Source organism: Geotrypetes seraphini, chromosome 3 (assembly GCF_902459505.1).
Source record: "Geotrypetes seraphini chromosome 3, aGeoSer1.1, whole genome shotgun sequence".
Classification (NCBI taxonomy): domain Eukaryota; kingdom Metazoa; phylum Chordata; class Amphibia; order Gymnophiona; family Dermophiidae; genus Geotrypetes; species Geotrypetes seraphini.
The window spans coordinates 383,312,912-383,335,100 of record NC_047086.1 but is presented as its reverse complement, the minus strand read 5'-3'; the positions used below and the strand labels follow the sequence as shown (position 1 = coordinate 383,335,100).

Sequence of the window (22,189 nt, the reverse complement as noted above, 5' to 3'; positions counted from 1 at the left end):
AGATGCCAGATCAGGGGAAAGGAATGGAAATGGAAGGGGAGAACACAAATGGAAGATGGATGATTAGCACAGAGAAAGAAGAAGGAAGCGAGTTATCAAAGATAACCAGACAGCAAAAGGTAGAAAAAATCATTTTATTTTCTGTTTTGTGATTACAATATGTCAGATTTGAAAAGTGTATCCTGCCAGGGCTGGTGTTAGACCGTAAACGTGAGCTAGGATTTAACAGAGAGAGGAAAAGTCCTTTTTGTTTCTTTATTTTGTTTACACCACAGCGCCAGTGTGGTTAGGAGAAGCCAAAGGGGGGTGAAAAAGCTATAAAATAAACCCACCAATTGGGCAGGAAAATCGAATCGGAAAACCAATTCAATAGGCTGAATCGAATCGAATTTTTTTTCCTGAATCGGGCAGCACTAGTGCCGGCACCCCGAGCAAGATGGCGCCCGTGTCGAACCGCCCCCTCCCTCCCCCTTACTATGCCATTACCCACATGCTACATACATAAAGTGGTCAGTTTCAACCAAAACAGTCTGTAACAGGTGCTTTTCCACATTTTATTTTCTTCCCAGGTGTTGCACTGCACCGGACAAGTCAAAGTCTATGGTTCTTGCCATTCACCCGCCCTCTGCAGCTTTAAAGAACCTCTTCACAATAGCCTCATTATGATATGTGAACCCATTCAACACCCTTCCAACATTGACATCCCACTGGACAGCAAGACCTTTCTGAGCCGCCACAGCATGGATATGAAGTTCTCCTACTGCGATGACAGGTAAAACCGCTTCCAATGCCATTACTTTATTCATGGTAGACAGCTAAAGGGCTACAAAAAAGCAGAGTGCTTTTGCAATGTCTGCACAGGACAGATGGCTGGGCTGTTCTGGTTGGGAACTAGTGTGTAGTTGGATGAGAACCCGATGCACAAAAGTCTGCTGGGCACGTGAGACTAGAGAATGACACGGTGACAAAATTCATCACCGTTCCTGTCCCTGCGGATAACCGCGGGAAATAATCCCGTGTCATTTTCTAGTGTCTATTTCAACCTCGGTCCTTCTACACCAGCATTGTTCAAAGCAAAGCTTGCGGGTCAGTGGTTGTGGCCATTCATACTCTGATTCTTATGTGAGCCAAGGATAATGAAGCCATTGTGACATCACTGATGTGATTGGCTCTTAGGCACTGGTGGAATGAGGCATTATGACATCACAATATCTGCTCTGGATACCAGAGACTGTCATTCTGTAGTGTCTGTTTCAACCTCAGCCCTTCTACACCAGCATTTTTCAAAGCAAAGCTTGCGGGTCAGTGGTTGTGGCCATTCATACTCTGATTCTTCCCTCTCTCCTTAAAGAATGACATGAAGATGGTTTCCCGCGGTTATCCGCGGGGACGGGAACGGTGATGAATTTTGTCACTGTGTCATTCTCTACGTGAGACTGCTCATAGCCAGTCTTACAAGCACAGCAGCTGAGCCTCCGATGCTCGGAAGGGTTCTCGGGGCCTTTTACCGATTGCCCTGGCAGCCACCAAGAGCCCTGTGCAAATGCATTGCAAGGAGCTCGGTAGTACAGTCAAACCTCGGTTTGTGAGTAACCCGGTTTGCGAGTGTTTTGCAAGACGAGCAAAACATTCTCGCAAATCTTGTCTCACAAACCGAGTGTTGCCTCGATTTGATAGCACCCTCCCCCCACCAATAACCGGCATCGTTCCCCCTTCGCTCACACAGGCCCCCCCGCATGAACCGGCACCCCCTGCCCGAACAACTTCAAACTTACCCCCCGTCTGGCACCGGCACATGGCCCACAGAACGTGCCGGTGCCGCTTGAAGAAATTCTTGCCTTTGCTGGGCCTTGAGCATGCATCCCTGCCCATCCCCGCCAGGATCCTCTCCATCCCCACCCGTCCCCGCCAGGATCCTCTCCATCCCCACCCGTCCCCGTCAGGATCCTCTCCGTCCCCACCCATCTCCGCCAGGATCCTCTCTGTCCCCACTCATCCCCGCAAGGAATTACCTCCATCCCCACCCGTCCCCATAAAAAGCAGCAATTACTTCTGACAGGATCATCAATTCCACAGTTTCTTTTGTGTTTGCGCTGCTGTTTTCCTTGTGGAATCTCTTTGGTGGAACCCTTTTTTTGTTTTCTGTTCAGGTAATTAACTTATAAACCCCCTCTTTTACTAAGGCTGACGTGTCCATTATATTATATGGACGAACCCTGCTTCCAAAGCCTTCCATCCCCGTGGGAGTCCCGTTGGCCAGAGGGGGGTCCCCATGAGAGTCCCGTGGGCCAGAGGGGGGTCCCCGTGGGAGTCCCGTGGGTTAGGGGGGGATTCCCGCGGGAACCCCGTGGGACCCGTGGGATTCCTGCGATCCACGTTCCCATGCAGACCTCTAGTGTGTAGTGTGAGTAGTACCTGGCGGGCTGCATGAAACCACTAGCTTAGAGCATCGGAGCCTGAATGCCACTGATTCTCTGTGGAGCTTGATGGAACACCCCCGCTCTGCCTTGCAACTGTCCAGAGTGCCAGGGTAGTTGTGAGAATTTTCCATAGCATTATTTCTTTAGCGCAGGGGCGGGTATCCTCGGTCCTTGAGGGCCGCAATTCAGTCAGATTTCCAGGATTTCTCCAATGAATATGCATGAGATCTGTTTGCATACAGAGGAGGCAGTGCATGCAAATAGATCTCATGCATATTCATTAGGGAAATCCTGGAGACCTGACTGGGTTGCGGCACTCGAGGACCAAGGTTCCCCTCCTCCGTTCTAGTGACTGCCACAAAATGGATAAATACTTTTGAATACTGGGCTGGCCAGCTTCAGCAGATCAAACCGTTTTCCTGAGAGGAAAGAAAAGAAAAACGAAAGTATATTTTCATTCTGATCCTACAAAGCAAGTGTAACCATTTCCTTGATGACTCTGCGAATAATATATCCGGGCTAACATAACCAAAGGGAAAATAAGTGAAGCCCTTCAAAATGAATGGAGAAACAACATTTCTAGTTAAATGACACATGATTAAGTACAAGAGAGCTTTCATTGATTATCAAACTGAAACATTAAGTGGTACTTGGTATGTTTACTGAAATGCCCTCCTGAGGGAGGTGGTGGAGAGGAAAACAGTGATGGAATTCAAAAAAGCGTGGGATAAATAAACACAGAGGATCTCTAATTAGAAAACAAATGATATAAATTAAAGAACAAAGGCCGGAATTGGACAGACTTGTACGGTTTGTGTCCCATATATGGTGATTCGGTGTAGGATGGGCTGGGGAAGGCATCAGTGGGAACTTCATTAACTTGGAACATGATTATGTTACTGGCCAGACTTTTACGACAGATATCCTACAAACAAATGGGATGGTTGGATAGGCTGGAGTGAGCTTGGACTTCAGCAATTGGAACCTAGGACATTACCAGGTGGACTTTAGTCTGTGGCCCAGAAATATCAAAGAAGAGGCAAGTTAACTTAATCATGTATTTCTAATGAGAATAACTAATGGACAGACTGGATGGACCGTTCAGGTCTTTATCTGCCGTCATTTACTATGTTACGTTTATTATGTAACTTCATGCAACTATATGTGAACAAACTGATTGTAGCTGATTTTTATACCAAGACCTCAAACACCCAAGACACGACTTAATTTATTTTGTGTCCTTACTGGGGTCTTGTTAAATTTTTTAATGCAGGCTCTATCTTAATGCATCTTTGTGGTGCCATAAATAATTTTTGGGAAGAGCACTTAACTTATAGCCCTCTCCCTGCACCTCTTCCCTGCCAGCACCCCGCACTGGCAGCTCAGGGTCCCGTCTGGGGGACCTTCATGAAGGTGCAGATGTCGAGATGATGATGTCACGCATGTGCATGACATCATTGCATCGATGCCCACGCACATCCGGATGCCTTGAGCTGTGGCCACCATGTTTAGTGAGCCACGGCGTCGCAGTTTGCGAGACACTGATATAGAAGTACAGCGTAAAGTCAGTGATAGGCTCAGGATCTTAACATAGACTACTGAAGCAGTGGATTTTATAAGCAGCATTTTTTTTTTTTAACATAAAGATAGTATATAGTGCAGGATCAAAGTCCAATTAGATCTTTGGCAGAAATTTATGGAAAAAAGCATTGTTTTCAGGTTTTAATAAAATTGAATGCGTAATTATGAATAGTACGAATCTCTATGGGAAGTGAGTTCCAGATTTTTGTAGTTTGATAGCTGAATAAGTTCCAGTGAGTTGATTTGTATTTTATTCCTTTCAGAGATGGAAAAGAATAAAGTCATATTATCGGAGTTTCGATGTGTTGTAGATCTGCCTAATAGTTCAGTAAATCTGGAGAAATTGTCTGGAGCTTTTCCAAATAGCATTTGACCTGGTAGACCATAACATCCTACTGCAAATTTTGGACACAATAGGTATCACTGATAAGGTATACTCATGGTTTGAAGGATTCTTAAAATCCAGAACCTACAGAATAAAGTCGAACAAAGAAAAATCAGAACCTTGGTCCAACCCCTGCGGCGTACCCCAAGGATCCCCACTATCCCCCATTTTCTTCAATCTCTATACTGCCTTCCTCGGCGCTTGTCTGGACAAACTAGGCCTAACCTTATATAGCCATGCAGACGACATCACCATTCTCATACCTTTTGATCAACCCAAGCTCTCTATGACAGACACACTACACCGAACACTAGAAACAGTAGTAATATGGATGAAAGTCCCAACCATAACCAATATAGAAATTAACTCAATCAATTACTCCATTCAACCCACCCTAAAACTACCAGGAATGACGATAGATAGATGCTGCACCATGCAACCACAAATCAATAAAAAAATACAGAAATCATTCGCAGTTATGAGAAACTTAAGACAAGTTCAAAAATTCTTCGATAGAACACAATTCCGGCTCTTAGTACAATCCCTACTCCTATGTCTTTTAGACTATTGCAACATTCTCTACCTCCCCTGCCCAGCAACAATGATAAAACAACTACAAACAATCCAAAACACAGCACTGAGACTTATCTATTCATTGAGGAAACACGACCACATCACAGAGGCATACCTCAACTCACACTGGCTTCCAATTCCGGCAAGAATACTATTCAAATTCTACTTTTACTATTTAAAACCATAAACGGGGACAGCCCAACCTACCTGAACAACCGCCTCATCCAAACTACATCAACTAGACATAGGAAAACCCACACTCCATTCACGCACACTCCAATCAAAGAAGTCAAACTGAAAAAACTATATGATGGCCTCCTAGCTACTCGAGCAGCAAAACTCGACAACCAAATCTCCAATCTACTGATTATGAACCCAGACTACAAAACATTCAGAAAAGAAATAAAGACTCTACTCTTCAAGAAATTCCTGCAAACAACTAATAACCGCGGGAAACCATCTTCATGTCATTCTTTAAGGAGAGAGGGAAGAATCAGAGTATGAATGGCCACAACCACTGACCCGCAAGCTTTGCTTTGAAGAATGCTGGTGTAGAAGGACTGAGGTTGAAACAGACACTACAGAATGACAGTCTCTGGTATCCAGAGCAGATATTGTGATGTCATAATGCCTCATTCCACCAGTGCCTAAGAGCCAATCACATCAGTGATATCACAATGGCTTCATTATCCTTGGCTCACATAAGAATCAGAGTATGAATGGCCACAACCACTGACCCGCAAGCTTTGCTTTGAAGAATTCTGGTGTAGAAGGACTGAGGTTGAAATAGACACTAGAAAATGACATGGGATTATTTCCCGCGGTTATCCGCGGGGATGGGAACGGTGATGAATTTTGTCACCGTGTCATTCTCTATTCTGTATCAACTGCAGTTTTTCCAGCAGTTTCATTGCGATCCTGGATGTCATTAGCTCAACAAATCCGAATGCAAGCACTGATCCATTCTGTAGTTGCAGCTTTAAGGTTTTCTGAATATGGAGGCTTAAAACTTTAGGGGTTGTGGGCCGTTTATTTGGCTGCCACTAGCATTATGCTTGAAATTCAGTGCAAGGTCATGTCAGGACACTAGTTTTTGTGGCCAACTGTTCCATATATACTTAAGTGCAATATTCACAGCAATATTGCACTTAAGACAAAGGGCTGGATTTTGAAAAGCCGTCCAGACGCCTGGACAGTCCTCTGAAAAGAGGACATGTCCGGATAAATCCAGACATCTGGTAACCCTATTCAAAGAATGACCAAATGTTTTTTAGAGCTTTTTAGTAGATCTTTGTGTTGGCTTGAAATATTTGTATATAATGCTTTATGGGTTTCCATATACATTATGTATAGTCTTTAACAATATTAACTTCATATTTGTATGTACTGCATATAGGGCCCCTTTTACAAAGGCACTGTAGTGAGTCCCCTATGGCAAGCCCATTCAATTCCTCCTCCTCCTACTAATTATTTCTCTAGCGCTACCAGACGTACGCAGTGCTGTACAGAGTCACAAAGATGAAAACAGTCCCTGCTTGAAAGAGCTTACAATCTAGACAAACAGGATGTCATGGATGCCGTTAAGGGGAACGGTTAATCTGCTGGCTGGGTTGGTGGGCAGAGGGGAGTACAGGACAATCAAGCCATTGTGACATCACTGATGAGGTTGGCTCTTAGGCATTGGTGGAATGAGGCGTTATGACATCACAATCTCAGCTCTGGTTACCAGAGACTATTTTTCACACTACTACCACTACTATGAATTATTTGTATAGCACCGTCAGACATACGCAGCGCTGTACAGTCCCAAAGAGGACAGTCCCTGCTTGAAAGAGCTTACAAACAGACTGTCATGGATAAGTTAAGGGGAACGGTTAATCTGCTGGCTGGGTGCAGGGCAGTGGGGAGTAGGGTTATGGATTGAAGGCTATATCAAAAAGGTGGATTTTCAATCTGCTTTTAAACAAGGGAAGGGGCTTTGCAGACAAACTCAGGTAATTTATTCCAGGCATAGGGGGCCGCTGGATGAAAGGAACGAAGTCTGGAATTGGTAGTGGAGGAGAAAGGTACAGCTAAGAGCGACTTATCTGAGGAACGGAGTTCCCTGGGAGGTGTATAAGGAGAGGGAAGAGAGGAGAGATATTGAGGGGTAGCAGTGGCTTCAGTGCATTTTCTGTGTAAAAGGAGCCCATAGTTTGCCACCCGAAATGGATATTTAATTCAAGTGGACTTTTCCATGAACCGGTAATATTTTATATTGCCGTAGCTGTGAATATGTTAATTAGGTCTGTATTATCTTCTGATATGTCTGTATCGATATGAAACATTCCCTTTATGGCTCCATTATATGATAACGGTTCCGATGTTTTTAATATTTCTGGAATTTTGTTCCATACTTGTTTCCAGAAGTTGTAAATTGGAGGGCACCAAAATAACGTGTGTTAAGTTCCTTAGTCTGAGGCGCAATGCCAGCATTTTTTATTTTTATTTTTTATTGGTGTCTGGAAATTTTATTTAGCTTCACTGGGGGGCTCCAGGCAGATTTTTGCCAGCACCATTCTGTGGGAGCCATTTTCTGAATCGAGTCCTATAGAAAGGTAAAATTATTTATTTATTTGATTAGTTTTCTATCCCATTTTCCCCCAAAGAGCTCAGAACAGGTTACAGGTTAAACATACACAACATACAGGTTACGATTTGCACTGGGTTTGCCATAATTACAGTACAAGACTTTTTTTATAGAAGTTTTCCTAACGTAACACCTACTGGGATCCGATACCAATATACATTTCTTTGTTGTCCATGGGTCAAGGGCAGGGGGTTAGGTGAAGAGATATGTTTTGATTTCTTTCCTTAAATTGAGGAGTCCTGCAAGGGATCTGATCTGCGGGGCCGGTCGATTCCAGTGGCTCGGTATAAAGTGGGAGTAGGTATGTCGTTTTAAGGACACGACCAAGGGGCATTTTGAGGCATATTTCATCTTGGGAGCAGAGGGACTTTTTTGGCATGATTTTACACACAGTGGGTGGAGGTATTCCTTGTAGCAAAATAGAGCTGAAGGGGGGGGGAGGAGGGGGAAGGATAGCTTATAAATAAGCTCTAAGGCAGTGTCTCTCAAACTTTTTTGAGCCAGGGCACACTAAAGGTAGTGGCCATGGCTTGAGGCACCCAGAAGTGGGCAGATGTCGCCGTGATGACATCACGCGCATGCATGGCGTCATCATGTTGACATCCACGCAAGCGCAGAGGCCCTCCAGACAGGCCCTGAAATGCCAGTAGGGCTTGCCAGCAGGGAAGTCTAACAAATATCAACTGAGTACCCCCAACCACAGACCTCCTAAACTCCACCCTAGACCCACCTATGCTCTTCCCCAGATCCCACCCCTTTACTAATTTTAATGTTATTTTTTTCTATTCATTTTTCATATAAACACCAGATATAAATTCTCAAAACTGACACATTTCAATCACTATATATAAAATCATTTTCCCTACCTTTATTGTCTGGTGACTTTATTTTTCTGTGTTTTTAACTGTTTCCAGGGCCTTCTTATCCATTGACTGTTTTTCTCTCCGTCTTCACTTTCTGCCTTGCATCCACCCTTGGCATTAACTTAACATTCAATTTTTCCATTCTCTCTCTCTCCTTCCCTCCCTCCTTCCCCCCAATGGTCTACTACTACTATTATTATTATTATTATTTCTATAGTGCTACCAGACTCCCCTCCTTCCCTTCCATTCCCTGATCTGATCTCTCTCCCTTCCTATAGTCATCTCTCCTTCCCCCCAGTGTAACATTTCTCTTTCCCTTCCTCCTTTCTGCCCCTGCAGTCCATCTCCCTTCCCTTCCTCCTTTCTGGCCCCCTTCCTAGTCCAACATTTCTTTCTCTCTTCCTCCTACATGCTTCTCCGGTTCTCCTCCCCTTCCCCAACCAACATCTCTCTCTCTCTCTCTCCCCCCTCCATGAGGCCATCTTTTCACTCTCTGCCCTCTCTCCCTTCTCCAGAGTGTAACATTTCTCCTTCCCTCCTTTCTGTCCTCCCCATCCATCTCGCCCTCTTCATGAGTCCAACACTTTCAGCCTCCACGCTTTCTCTCTATCCTTGCCTCTTCCCTCAAGTGGCATCCCTCCTTCCCATCCCCCCAACCCAACATGCACTCTCTCCATGCACCATCTCACCCTCCCCTCCTGTGTAGCACCTTTCCCTCCCTTTCTGCCAGGTCCAGCAGCACCTCTTCTCCCTTCCTTTTACCTCCCCCCTGTCCAGCAGTACCCCTTCTCCCTTCTATCCTCCCCCCTGTCCAGTAGTATCCCTTTTCCCTACCCTGCTCCCCATGTCCAGCAGTAAGTCTCTTCCCTTTCCCTCCTCCCCTGTCCAGCAATACCTCTTCTTTCTCTAGCCTAGCGGCAGCTCACTTAGTTTAGCCTTGGTTTCATCAGGCAACCTCGGGGCTTTTGCTAGGCTGGCCCACCTCGCATCATCGAAGTTGGACAGCCTAGCAAAGGCCTCCGAGGCTGCCTGATGAAACCGTGTCTAAACTAATGCTAGCGGCAGCTGTGTGGCTAAGTTAAAATCACACTGAGCTGCCGCTGCTGGTCCGGGGGTGGGGAGAAAAGAAGAGGAAAGCAGGGGCCCCGGCAGCAGAAGGCAGGAAGTTGCAAGTCAGCTGACGCCAGCGCCAGAGCCTCTCTTCCTACCCAGTGTGCCATGTCACACTTGAAATCTCAGGAGGCACAATAGTGTGCCACGGCACACAGTTTACAATACACTGCTCTAAAGGGATGACATTGGATTTAAAGGGGAAGTCTTTAATAATCCATGTTAATATTTGCTGTTTAATGTGTGTTAACAGATTTCAATGCAGGCATTGTCTGTGGATTTATGGGATACTTTTACAAAGCTTTTTCCTTCTGCAAAGCTAGTTTCACACACGGACGAGGCCTTTTACAAAAGTGCAAGACCACAGAAGTGTGTAGAAAGTAGGTCATAGAAACATAGAAACAGACGGCAGATAAGGGCCCACGGCCCATCTAGTCTGCCCACCTTAATGTCCCTCCCCTACCTTTGCCCTGTGAATAGATCCCATGTGCCGATCCCATTTGGCCTTAAAATCAGGCACGCTGCTGGCCTCAATCACCTGTTGAACCTGTATAATTCAATTTATCAAATACAATGGATTCTCGCGCGTAGCACGGATTAGCCATAAGCGTTCATTAGGTGAGAACACGATTGACGACAAACACAAATCTTAAACTGTTTCTGCATGAAGCCATATTTTTGTATCAAACGACTGGATAGAATTTGCAGATTAAAGATAAAACTATGTTGTTCATTTAGCAGTCTGTCTGTCTCTCTGAAGGGGCAGTCTTGGTGTGGACGTGCAGCCGGCCCCAGTGCTTCAAGGCCGCAGTCCTTCAGAAGGCACGCAGCCAAGCTGCTTCCGTGGCTTGGGAGCAGAGCAGCTCACAGTGTCCAGAGCTCACGGCAGTTCAAGGGCAAGAGATCAGAAGGTTTTCAGTACTGGCAGAAAGGTTAAGGTTTACACCAGGAGCTCACTGATAGCGACAGCAAAGGTATAAGTCCAGTAAAAACATCGGAGAGCTCAAGGTGAAAGTTCAGAGTTCACAGTCTCAGAGCTCAGATCTCTACAAAAAGTATTTTGGTCTCATTTAAAAAAAAATATTTTTCTTCCTATTCCACACGTATCCAAGAGCAAGCCATACGATTAGAAACATAGAAAAAGACGGCAGATAAGGGCCACGGCCCATCTAGTCTGCCCACCCCAATGACCCTCCCCTATTTAACTCTGTGCAGAGATCCCACGTGACGATCCCATTTCTTCTTAAAATCAGGCACGCTGCTTGCCTCGATCACCTGAAGTGGAAGTCTATTCCAGCGATCAACCACTCTTTCGGTGAAAAAGTATTTCCTGGTGTCGCCGTGCAACTTCCCGCCCCTGATTTTCCATGGATGTCCTCTTGTCGCCGTCGGACCTTTGAAAAAAAAGAAATCCTCTTCTACCTCGATACGGCCCGTGAGGTACTTGAACGTCTCGATCATGTCTCCCCTCTCTCTGCGTTCCTCGAGTGAGTATAGCCGCAATTTATCCAGCCGTTCCTCGTACGGGAGATCCTTGAGTCCCGAGACCATCCGGGTGGCCATTCGCTGGACTGACTCAAGCCTCAGTACATCCTTGCGGTAATGAGGCTATCATCACAGTATCTGAGAAATTCTATAAATGGTACTTAAAGTTAGGCGCTAAGGGGCTGATTCTATAAACGGTTGCCTAAATTGGCTGGCACCTTAAAAAAAAAAAAAAAAAAAAAGGCGCCGGCTCCATGTCAATTACACTTCGGCGCTGTTTACAGAATCACGGCTAGTGGTACCTATGTAAAAACTTAGGCGCCTGAAATGTAGGCAAGGGTTTTAAAGACCCAAGGTTGAGGGTAAGTGTAGGCGAGGGTTTCAGGTGCCTACGTTTTTGGAGAATCACGCTTAGCGGTGTCTTAACACGCTCTACCCATAGAAACGCCCATTTTGGCATTAGGCACCATTAAGCGCATTGCGATTCGTGCCTAATGCGCCCATCACCCAATTAAATTTTTTTAACCAATTGTTGAGGCTCTTAAGGGTATTCTGACACTTAACCTCCTCCTTTACAAAGCCGCGCTAGCGTGTTTTTTTGGCACCGGCCTCTGCGATAACAGCTCCGATGCTCTTGGAATTCCAAAGAGCGTCTGAGCTGTTACCGCTGCGGCTAGTGCTAAAAACGCTTGTGCGGCTTTGTAAAGGAAGGAGTAAGTTACACGCCCAAATTTTGGCACGGAAATACATTCCTGTGGATATATCTACATGCCCAGTTATAGGATAGCACATAAGTGCGTTCATATGCAACTACAAGTGGGGGGTGTTCGCATGGGAGGGGCATAGGCAGGTCAGGGGCATTCATAGGACCACAAATGCATGCCTAAGTTGGGTATGAAATTCGCCAACCAGCGGTATTCCATAATGAGCACTCACCCCAGAGCTTCCTTTATACAATAGCGCTGGGTGCTGATTTTCTTTGGCATTCATACTTGGGTGCCATTTACTGAAGCCAGTTAACACTACTAATTGGTTTATTATTTAATTAAGTTGTGCGTGCCTTAATCCTGCCCTGCACAGACCTTGTAAAGCGGTGTTTCCCAACTTGATCCTGGACTTCCCCCTTGCCAGTCAGGTTTTCAGGGCTGCTGGGCATGATGAACCACTGGTCTGACCCAGCAGCGACAATTCTTATGTTCACTGCCTCTTTAATGCGTATTCATTGCGGATATCCTGAAAATCTGACTGGCAAGAGTGTACTCCAGGGCTGACTTGGGGAAACATTGTTGTAAGGATATTCATGCCAAGGTGGGTGAAACCAAAGAGTCGTATTCAGCCTTTTTTAAGCCACAAAAACACTGTTAAGTATTGTGAACCTTGTCACGGAATTACGTTGAAAGTTCAGAAGAACGCCTTAAATTAACTCCATGCTAGATATTGCTAAGGACAGCATTTAATGAGCCATATGATACTCGAGGCCCCCACTTACCTTGCCTTCAGAAAACTACTAAAAACTTACCTATTCAGCAAACACAACCCTTAATATTCCGTTTACCCCACATAACACTTACCCCACCCCTGCCCCCTTCCTCCTTCACCAGACCCTCCCTTCCACACTCTCTACTTCCCTTATCTAATTCGACCAAACCTGCAATTTCTGTTACACTGATGTAAATCTTCCCCTCATTGCAGACAGTTGTAAATCGCTGTAATTTTACTGCTGACTACTGTAAATCGTTGTAATTTATCGTAAATCTGCTTGTTGCTGTAAATCTGCTTCTAATTTTGTTGTAAATCTGCTTGTCAATGCAGATCATTTGCTAATTAATGTAAACCGCCTAGAACTCACTGGGTATGGCGGTATATAAGAATAAAGAAAGAAAAAGAAAGAATATTGTGGAAAAAATTAGCTATTTGAAGACTTGAATTGAAGATTACTCTTTTTTCCTTTGCTCTAAGAACACATGAGTACTTCTTCGTGAGTGCTACCCATCCCCACATCCAGTTTTCCAGCTTCAAAAATAGTACTTTGTACATACTTCACAAAATCAGCATTTCATTTCTATAAAAGGCCATGAAGTATAAACTGATTTGCTTTAGCTGAATGAAAATTACTGTAACAAAAGGAATTTTCCTAAAATAAATATATTATTTGAGCAAACGGTGTTCTAAAAATCCTATAAATTTTCAAAGAAGCAGCTAAACTCAAATTAGCAGGATCTTACGAGGATGATGTTTGAATTAGTGAAGAGATGAGCAAAAGTTTGGTATGGTATATACCATAATTTTTCGCTCCATAAGACACAAGACACAAGAGAAGCTCTCATTCCTACTTCGTTTCCCCCCCAGTTAGAGATTGTAAACTGAAAAAAACACCATGAACACCTTCTTTCACATCAAGCAGCACTGTGGGGTAAAGACCTAGATCAACTGCTTTCGCCCACTACTTATGAGGAATTCAGAAAATGTCTAAAAACTCACCTGTTCCTAAAGTATCTAGACAACTGACCCATTCATCTTCTTCATAGTGATTCCTCTGTCCTATTATCACTTTCTCCTCAACAACGCATTTCCGGTCCTATTAACTCTCCTTCTTCTCCCCTCTTAAGTTCAATCAATTTGTACCTCGCTTAATCTTTGTAAACCGCACAGAATTTAACGGTATTGCGGTATATAAAATGTTATTATTATTATAAGACGCACCCTAGATTTAAAGTAGGAAAACAAGAAAAAAACATTCTGAACCAAATTGTGTACTAACATATACGAGGCTCTGCACCCAGCCCCCCTCACTCCCTGCCAGGCTCTGCACCCAACCCCACACTCCTTGCCAGGCTCCAGTCTGCACCCTGTCCCCCCTCCCCTACTAATTGTAATGCAATTTTCCCTTTCATTTTTCATATACCCACATCAGATATAAATTCACAAAACTGACACATTTCGATCACTAAATTGAAAATAAAATCATCTTTCCCTCCTTTGCTGTTAATTAGTTTCTGGTTGGACTTCCTTCTGATGGTGCATCCAACATTTCTTTCACAATCCAGCCCCATCCCCTTTGGGTCCAGGTCTCTATTGCTTTTCCCTCTGCTTACCCTCCCCAGTATTAGTTCTCCTTTGTACCTACCACCACCTTTGTTCCAGGTCTCCCTCTCTCTCCCTCCTCTGTTATGATCTTGCATCTCTCTGTTCTTCCTCAGGGTCTCTCCCCCTCTGTCTCTTCTGTCTGCACCTCCCATAGTCCAGCATCTGCTTCCTGTCTTTCCCCTTTGGTCCAGGCCTCTCTCTCTGTCTTTCTTCTGCTTACAACCCCCCCCCTCACCACCACCAATCCCATCCCATCCCTATGTCCAACATTTGTTCTCCTTTTTTCCAGGTCTTTCTCTGCTTCTCTCCTTCCTCCCTCCCTGGTCCAAAATCTTTCTACCTATGTGCAGTCTCTCTCTCGCTCTCTTCCCTCTATACACCCCCAAGTCCAACATCTGCCCCCTTCTCTTCTGCCTCCCCTTTGTTTCAGGTTTCTCCCTCTCTCTCTCTCTTCCTTCTGCTAACATTTTGAGTGTGTTTCCCCTACCTACCACCTCTAGTCTAGCATCTGCCTTGTCTTCAAGTCTGTTTTCCCGCCCCTCCTCAAGGTCCTTTTCTGTCTCTCCACCCCTGGGTGTCCCGCCGGGGCCCTCTTGATGGGTGGGGCCTTACCTCCAAGCTGCTTCCCACACCCAGGAGAGAATCACAGTCATTGCTCAAGAGTGACACCTGGTGGCCAGATTCAGGGCCTTTGATTACTGGTCCAGAAAGAGCCCTGACATGTGTCCCTGTATGAGGGCTATATCTCAAAAAAGTGGGAGATATTGTCCCACTATGATGCGAAACCTGTATGAGGGCTGTCACAAGCAATATCCAGCCCAAGTACATTGGGTGAGGAGTTGGCAAAGAGTAGATCACTGTTTTCCAACTCTCTGCTATTATTATTATTAAGTTCTTATATACCGCCATACCCAAAGAGTTCTAGGCAGTTCACATCATTTAAATTAGGATCCGGTCTGAACACGGATTTACAACATTTTGTCGGAATTACAAGCAAGGAAGTATTGGGGTTATAGCAGAAGTTTATCATAGTTAGATTGGAAGAGACGAGGGAGGGAGAAGGGAACCAAGGGAGTTGGTTTGTTGCGGGGGAATAAGGGTTAAGGGTCCTGTTTGGTTTTCGGAATGATCACAGTGAATATGCAAGAGATAAATCTGCAGGCACTGGACACAAATCCGCCTTGTGTGTATTGACTGTGGCTGTCCTGAAAACCAGACTGACAAGGACTGAGATAGTTAATAGGGGAAATATACTGCTAAGATAGATGCAAATGAAGGCTCCCGGTACAGGATCCCAGGTCTGGTTCCAGGTGAGCTGGAAACCCAAAGGAGTAACAAAGGAATATCAAATCATAAGAAAACAAATCATTTCTGCCTGTGCTTCGGAAGTTTAAGCTCTGCTTGCCTAGTATAAGAAAATCACCATGTGGTAAGGTTTTGTAGTTATCGCATATTAAATACAGTGGTGTAACAAGGATAAGTGGCGCTCGGGATGGTGGTACCCCCTTCCCTGCCCCCTGTTCCTTCCCAACCCTCCCTCCCGCCACGCGAGTGCCCCCTTCCTTTCTTCTGTACCTTTTTAATTTTCCAGGCGAGAGCAACAGCATGAACTCACTGCCCGCGCCGTGTCGACTATCCGTTTGACGTCACTTCCTAGGTGCGGAGCCTGGAAGTGACATTGGAGAGAGCGGCGACAGGCAACGCGGGCAGCAAGTTCGTAATGCTGCTTGTGCAGGAAAAATGAAAGGTACAAGGGAAGGAAAGGGTTGAGAAAATGCAATATCCAAAAGTTTGCAATCCTCTACAACAGTGGTCTCAAACTCAAATCCTTTGCAGGGCAACATTTTGGATTTGTAGGTACTTGGAGGGCCTCAGAAAAAAAATAGTTAATGTCTTATTAAAGAAATGACAATTTCGCATGAGGTAAAACTCTTTATAGTTTATAAATCTTTCCTTTTGGCTAAGTCTTAATAATAATATTGTCATTTATAGCTAAAGAGACATATGATCAAGAAACTGTTTTATTTCACTTTTGTGATTATGATAAACATACCGAGGGCCTCAAAATAGCACCTGGTGGGCCACGAGTTTGAGACCACTGAGTTAAGGGGAACGGTTAATCTGCTGGATGGATTGGAGGGCAGAGGGGAGAACAGGATAATCAAGCCATTGTGATATCACTGATGAGGTTGGCTCTTATTGGAGAAATGAGGCATTATGACATCACAATCTCAGCTCTGCTTCCCAAAGATAAACAGGATGTCATGGTTACAGTTAAGCCAGTGGTCTCAAACTCAAACCCTTTGCAGGGCCACATTTTGGATTTGTAGGTACTTGGAGGGCCTCAGAAAAAATAGTTAATGTCTTATTAAAGAAATGACAATTTTGCATGAGGTAAAACTCTTTATAGTTTATAAATCTTTCCTTTTGGCTAAGTCTTAATAATAATACACTTCTCCCTCCTTATTCGCGGTTTCAGCAATTGCGGTTTTGATTATTCGCGTTTTTTTTAGCTCGCTGGCTCCTCCCCCCCAAATTACATCAGCTTACATAGAGAAATCGCTGATTCCAAGCGTTTACAGAGAAAATCACTGTTTCCCAGCTCTTTCTTCACCGTGTTTTGCCTCTCTTTCAGGAACAGGCCAGGCCTCCCACCATGTTATTCACGATGGTTTTTAATAGAAAACAGCGAATAACATATGAAAAAGTTATTTGCGGTTTTTCTTTATTCGCGGGTCTGTTAATCCCCTATCACAGCGAATACGGAGGGAGAAGTGTATTGTCGTTTATAGCTAAAGAGACATATGATCAAAAACCCGTTTTATTTTACTTTTGTGATTATGATAGACATACCGAGGGCCTCAAAATAGTACCTAGTGGGCCGCGTGTTTGAGACCACTGTTCTACAACAACTCTCAGATTCTTCCTTCCATGCACAGGCCAACTCTGAAGCCCAGTTTTTGCGCATAGCTCTGTGTATGTCTTCATAGCTTTCCTTTTAAAATATTTTTTTCTCCTCCGGATGAGTAAACTGTCATTGTGTACTTTCATACACCAGTGGCACTGTAGTGAAAGTACTTGGTGGGGGAGGGGAATATAATACTTGCTTTTAACCGGAGCTGAAAGTGAAAGCGCAGCAGGAGGTCACTGAGCAAGGCCCAGGCGGATGATAGAGTGAGCATTGCAGTTGTATTTACTGTTGTTTCTTTCCTCTTATTATATTTTCTGTTTCCTTTAGTGTTTGACCAACCACTTGGCAAAAAAAAAAAGAAAAAGTAGTTATAGGGTTACCATATGGCTCCAGAAAAAGGAGGACGGAATGAGACATCCGGGGTTTACTAACATAAGAACATAAGAATTGCTGCTGCTGGGTCGGACCAGTGGTCCATCGTGCCCAGCAGTTCGCTCACGTGGCGGTCCCCAGGTCAAAGACCAGTGCTCTAAATGAGCCCAGCCTCACCTATGTACTTTCCAGTTGAGCAGGAACTTGTCCAACTTTGTCTTGAATTCCTGGAGGGTGTTTCCCCCTACGACAGACTCCAGAAGAGCGTTCCAGTTTTCTACCACTCTGGGTGAAGAAGAACTTCCTTACGTTCATACGGAATCTATCCCCCTTCAACCTTAGAGAGTGCCCTCTTGTTCTCTCCACCTTGGAGAGGGTGAACAACCTGTCTCTTATCTATTTTGTCTATTTCCTTCATTATCTTGAATGTTTCTATCATGTCCCCTCTCAAATCTCCTCTGTTCGAGAGAGAAAAGGCCCAGTTTCTCTAATCTTTCACTATATGGCAATTCCTCCAGCCCCTTAACCATTTTAGTCGCTCTTCTCTGGACCCTTTCGAGTAGTACCGTGTCCTTCTTCATGTACGGCAACCAGTGCTGGACACAGTACTCCAGGTGAGGGTGCACCATGGCCCGGAACAACGGCATGATAACCTTCTCCGATCTGTTCGTGATCCCCTTCTTTATCATTCCTAACATTCTGTTCGCCCTTTTCGCCATGGCTTCATTGATCAGAACTCCCAAGTCTCTTTCAATGGAAGTAAAACCCCGATGTGTCCTACTTACTTAGGGTTACAAGACGTCCGGATTTACCACTGCCCTAATTGATTATTGAGATCTTTACCCCCCCCCCCTTCCCTTTACTAAGCTGCGTTAGGTTTCTACCGCAGCCCGGACCGCTGAATGCTCCGACGCTGCTCCGACACTCATAGAATTCCTATGAGCATCGGAGCATTTAGTGCTCCAGGCCGCTGTAGAAACCTCCACCGCGGCTTAGTATAAGAGGGTCTAAATGACAACCGATTAATTATGCTTCATATTTTTAAGGCTCACCTTGCGTCTGCTAGAGATAGTGCATTTTTTTATGGAATAGTTTGCCTTTAGATTTAAGAAAAGAAGAATCGTTAGTAAATTTTAAAAGACATTTGAAAGCATATTATATTCAATTAGCTTTTTCTTTAAGTGGGAAGGACTGTGAAGTTCTTTGAGGCACTCGTTTGAAAAGTATGTATATGTCAATGAATGCTTTTGTGTTTCTTTGTTTTCTTTTTGTTTTTAAATGACTTGAGTGATTGGACTTTGTGCTCAACTTGTTTTTAATGGCGTTTGGTTCTATATTTTGTAGACCGCTTTATTTATTTATTTAAAAAAATTATATACCGCATGCAACTATGTGGTTTCCAAATCACATGCATAAAATCTTGTTTCCCTGTGATTCACATATAACATAGACATGTCTAAACAACATCATTAATCGTCCCTGTTATAAACATGGATAGAGCGCAAATTCAATCAATTCAGAAATACAAGCAAGCTTTAAACCATACATTGCTGTCAAAACAATTCTAAAAGGCGATTATCAACTGAAATATACCTTAGCATAAGAAGGCATTGGAAAATAATTGAGTTTTCAGTATTTTGTTTGATCTTATACTTTTAGCTAAGCGGTATTTAAAGAATTTTAATAAACATAAACACTTCCTGGTCCTGCGTAACACCAATTATAAGCCAATCGGTTGTTAGAGCTAATTAGCATCTAATTAAGCTATTAAGCTACACACATAACAGACCTTATTCTGTAAGGTGTGCGTTGAACTTTGCAGGCTAGTGATTTGGTTGCACAGCTCCCTAGAATTAAGGGGTAAATGCCTACCTGCACCTTCCACGGTCCGCCCCAGGTGCCATCTTGGTGAGGATGCAGGCACTTGTTCTTGTCTCCACCCCTCGCTCCTTTCCCCCCCCCTGCCGCACATGCATGCTGCTTCCCTTCCCCCACGAGCAGCAACCCCCAACCCGCTTTCGCGCCAGTGTCGGCTCTTCCTCTGATGTCACTTCTTGGCCCCACGCCTAGCAAGTGACAGCGGAAGAGCTGGTGCGACAGTAGCTTGGGGGCTGCTGCTCGTGCCGGGAACGTTGCAGAGGTACGGGGGAAGGGAAGCGTCGGACGCTGTTAAGAGGAGGTGGGGAAGAAGCGTGTGGAGGTAGGGCATGGAAAAGAGGGCGGGGAGGGGCGCCTCTCACCCTCGCTACGCCACTGACCTTCCACAAACGTTTTAAGAAAGTAATCCATATCTTAGTTCAGCTGTTGTCATTCTACTCCTTTCTTTCAGCATTGACTGAAAGGGCACTTGCCAAACTGTCTTTTATCTGTTCCTGCCAAGGCTGGGGAATGGGGGGGAGGGAGGGAGGATGGGGAGGCAGGAAACTCTATGAACTGTTTGTACACAAAGCTGTGCATAGACGTTACACTTGTACTACACTGCACAGCTCTCTCCTTGCACCCGCTTAGACATTTTTTGCGTTTTACAGAATCGTATATCTCTGTATTTTTGTTTGCCTGAGCAAGTCTTCTCAATCTGTATGCTTTGGAGGAAAGGCAGGAGAGAGGAGATATGATACAGATGTTTAAATACCTCCGTGGCGTAAATGCGCGTGAGTCGAGTCGCTTTCATTTGAAAGGAAGCTCTGGAATGAGAGGGCATAGGATGAAGTTAAGAGGTGACAGGCTCAGGAGTAATCTAAGGAAATACTTTTTTACAGAAAGGTTGGTGGATGCGTGGAACAGTCTCCCGGAAGAGGTGGTGGAGACAGAGACTGTGTTTGAATTCAAGAGGGCCTGGGATAGGCATGTGGGATCTCTCAGAGAGAGAAAGAGATAATGGTTAATGCGGATGGGCAGAGTAGTTGAGCTATTTGGCCTTTATTTGCCATTATGTTTCTATAACCAACTATGACATCACAATGCAGGTGTAAAGAGCCTTAGCCAATAGGGAGAGGAGGAGGAGATAGTGGATGCTGCGGATTCACAGACTGGATGGGCCATTTGGCCTTTATCTGCCATCATGTTTCTCTGTGTATTAGAGTTCTGCAGGACAGTGGTATAGCAAGGGAGGTTGGTGTCTGGCATCGCCACGCCATATGCCCCCCACCCCACTCTTCCCTGCCACACCATGAACCCCTCCCCAGTCTTCCCTGCTGTGCACCCCCCCCCCCGATGCCTTACACACACACACACCCCGCGTACCTCTTGAAATGTTCACTGGCGCAAGCAGCACACTCCACCAGCTGTTCGCACTGGTCTCGGCACCCTTCTCAAGTCACGTCCTGGTCCCGTGACCAGGAAGTGACGTCGGAAGGGGGCCGAGGCCAGTTTGAGCAGCAAGCGGAAGATGCAGCTCGTGCCAGCAAACTTTTAAAGGGGTAGGCGGAGGGGACAGAGAAGAAGAGAGGCTCTGGCATCCCCTCACCCACCTCATCATGGACGGCGCTCAGGGTGGTCCGCACCTGCCCACCCCCTCACTACGCCACTGCTGCAGATATCTGTGCTGCTGAAGTGATCAGCCTTTTCATGTGTTTTTCTTTGAGTTCTGTATTCTTGCTTTTGCAATAGAGTGGAATATTAGATATACAAATAAGTGATTTTAAACCCTTTTTTCTTGCATGCTAAGAATTACTGAACTGATTGGCTATCACCCAGAAGAGCTGCTTGGTCGTTCTGCATACGAGTTCTATCATGCACTAGATTCCGAAAGTATGACCAAGAGTCACCAGAACTGTAAGTCACAAATGGATTCCTCAAGCTACAAATTTTTATCCATTTGCATTTATTATTTATTATTAATTTTTATTGAAATGCTCAGAGGAGTATAACTATTGGACTGCTAAACTTACAAACAGTTACTGTCTCTCTACATCAAATTCAAATACAGCTCCCCCTCCTGATTCGAGGTTTCCCCACTCGCGAATTTGGTTATTCGTGATTTTTTTGCCCCAGATGCTTTTGCCCCCAGACCTTACCTCCCTCCTGTGTCCCCGTCCTTACCTGGTGGTCTAGCGGTGATGCGGGGCAGGAGCGATCTTTCTACGCTTCTGCCCCGTGCAGAGCCATTATCAAAATGGCTGCCATGAGTTCCAGTTGTAGAAGATCGCTCCTGCCCCACATCACCGCTAGACCACCAGGTAAGGTTGGGGAGGGAGGTGGGGTGGGTCAGAGCCAGCCCCAAAACTTATTTGTGATTTTTCCCTAATCGCGGGCTGGCTCTGCACCTGTGAATATTGAGGGTCTGCTGTATATCGAATGTGCCTTATAGAATTACAAAAATCTGATGAATAAAATCCACTGTGATACTAAACCAGCCATCAGAATTTTATAACAATATCCATTCATAGTGCTAATGAATGGATATATCACACTTTCTCTCACGAACAGGTGGTAGGAAAAGCCTCAGAAATAAGGGTAGCCATATTTAGTATTTTAGAATAATTTCTGCTCCCCAATCTTTAATTGTAGGCATAAAAAACATCCTCTGCTCTTTTGTATATCCTCTAATGAATATTCAAAACTCCCAAAAAACATGCCACTTCATATGAAGGTTTATGTGATTAAAAGTTCCATTTAGCTCTAAATTGTCCAGAGTGAAGTAGAACGGGTACAAGTTGATGGATTTTTCGCTCCATCAAAAATTACAAAGACAAGGAGACACTCGATGAAGTTACAGGGAAATACTTTTAAAACCAATAAGAGGAAATTATTTTCTCTCAGCGAATAGTTAAG

The 22,189-nt window shown here is 44.7% G+C and overlaps 1 protein-coding gene across 2 annotated transcripts in view; it reads left to right on the top strand.

The window, feature by feature from the left end:
* The window catches only part of EPAS1 (endothelial PAS domain protein 1), a 308,169-nt gene that overhangs the window by 230,335 nt on the left and 55,645 nt on the right, over positions 1–22,189 (top strand). For both annotated transcript variants that reach the window (XM_033939696.1, XM_033939697.1), the window contains exons 6-7: positions 570–772; positions 21,084–21,190. In XM_033939696.1, the coding sequence (XP_033795587.1) occupies positions 570–772; positions 21,084–21,190 (310 nt within the window). The remainder of the gene's footprint in view (positions 1–569; positions 773–21,083; positions 21,191–22,189) is intronic.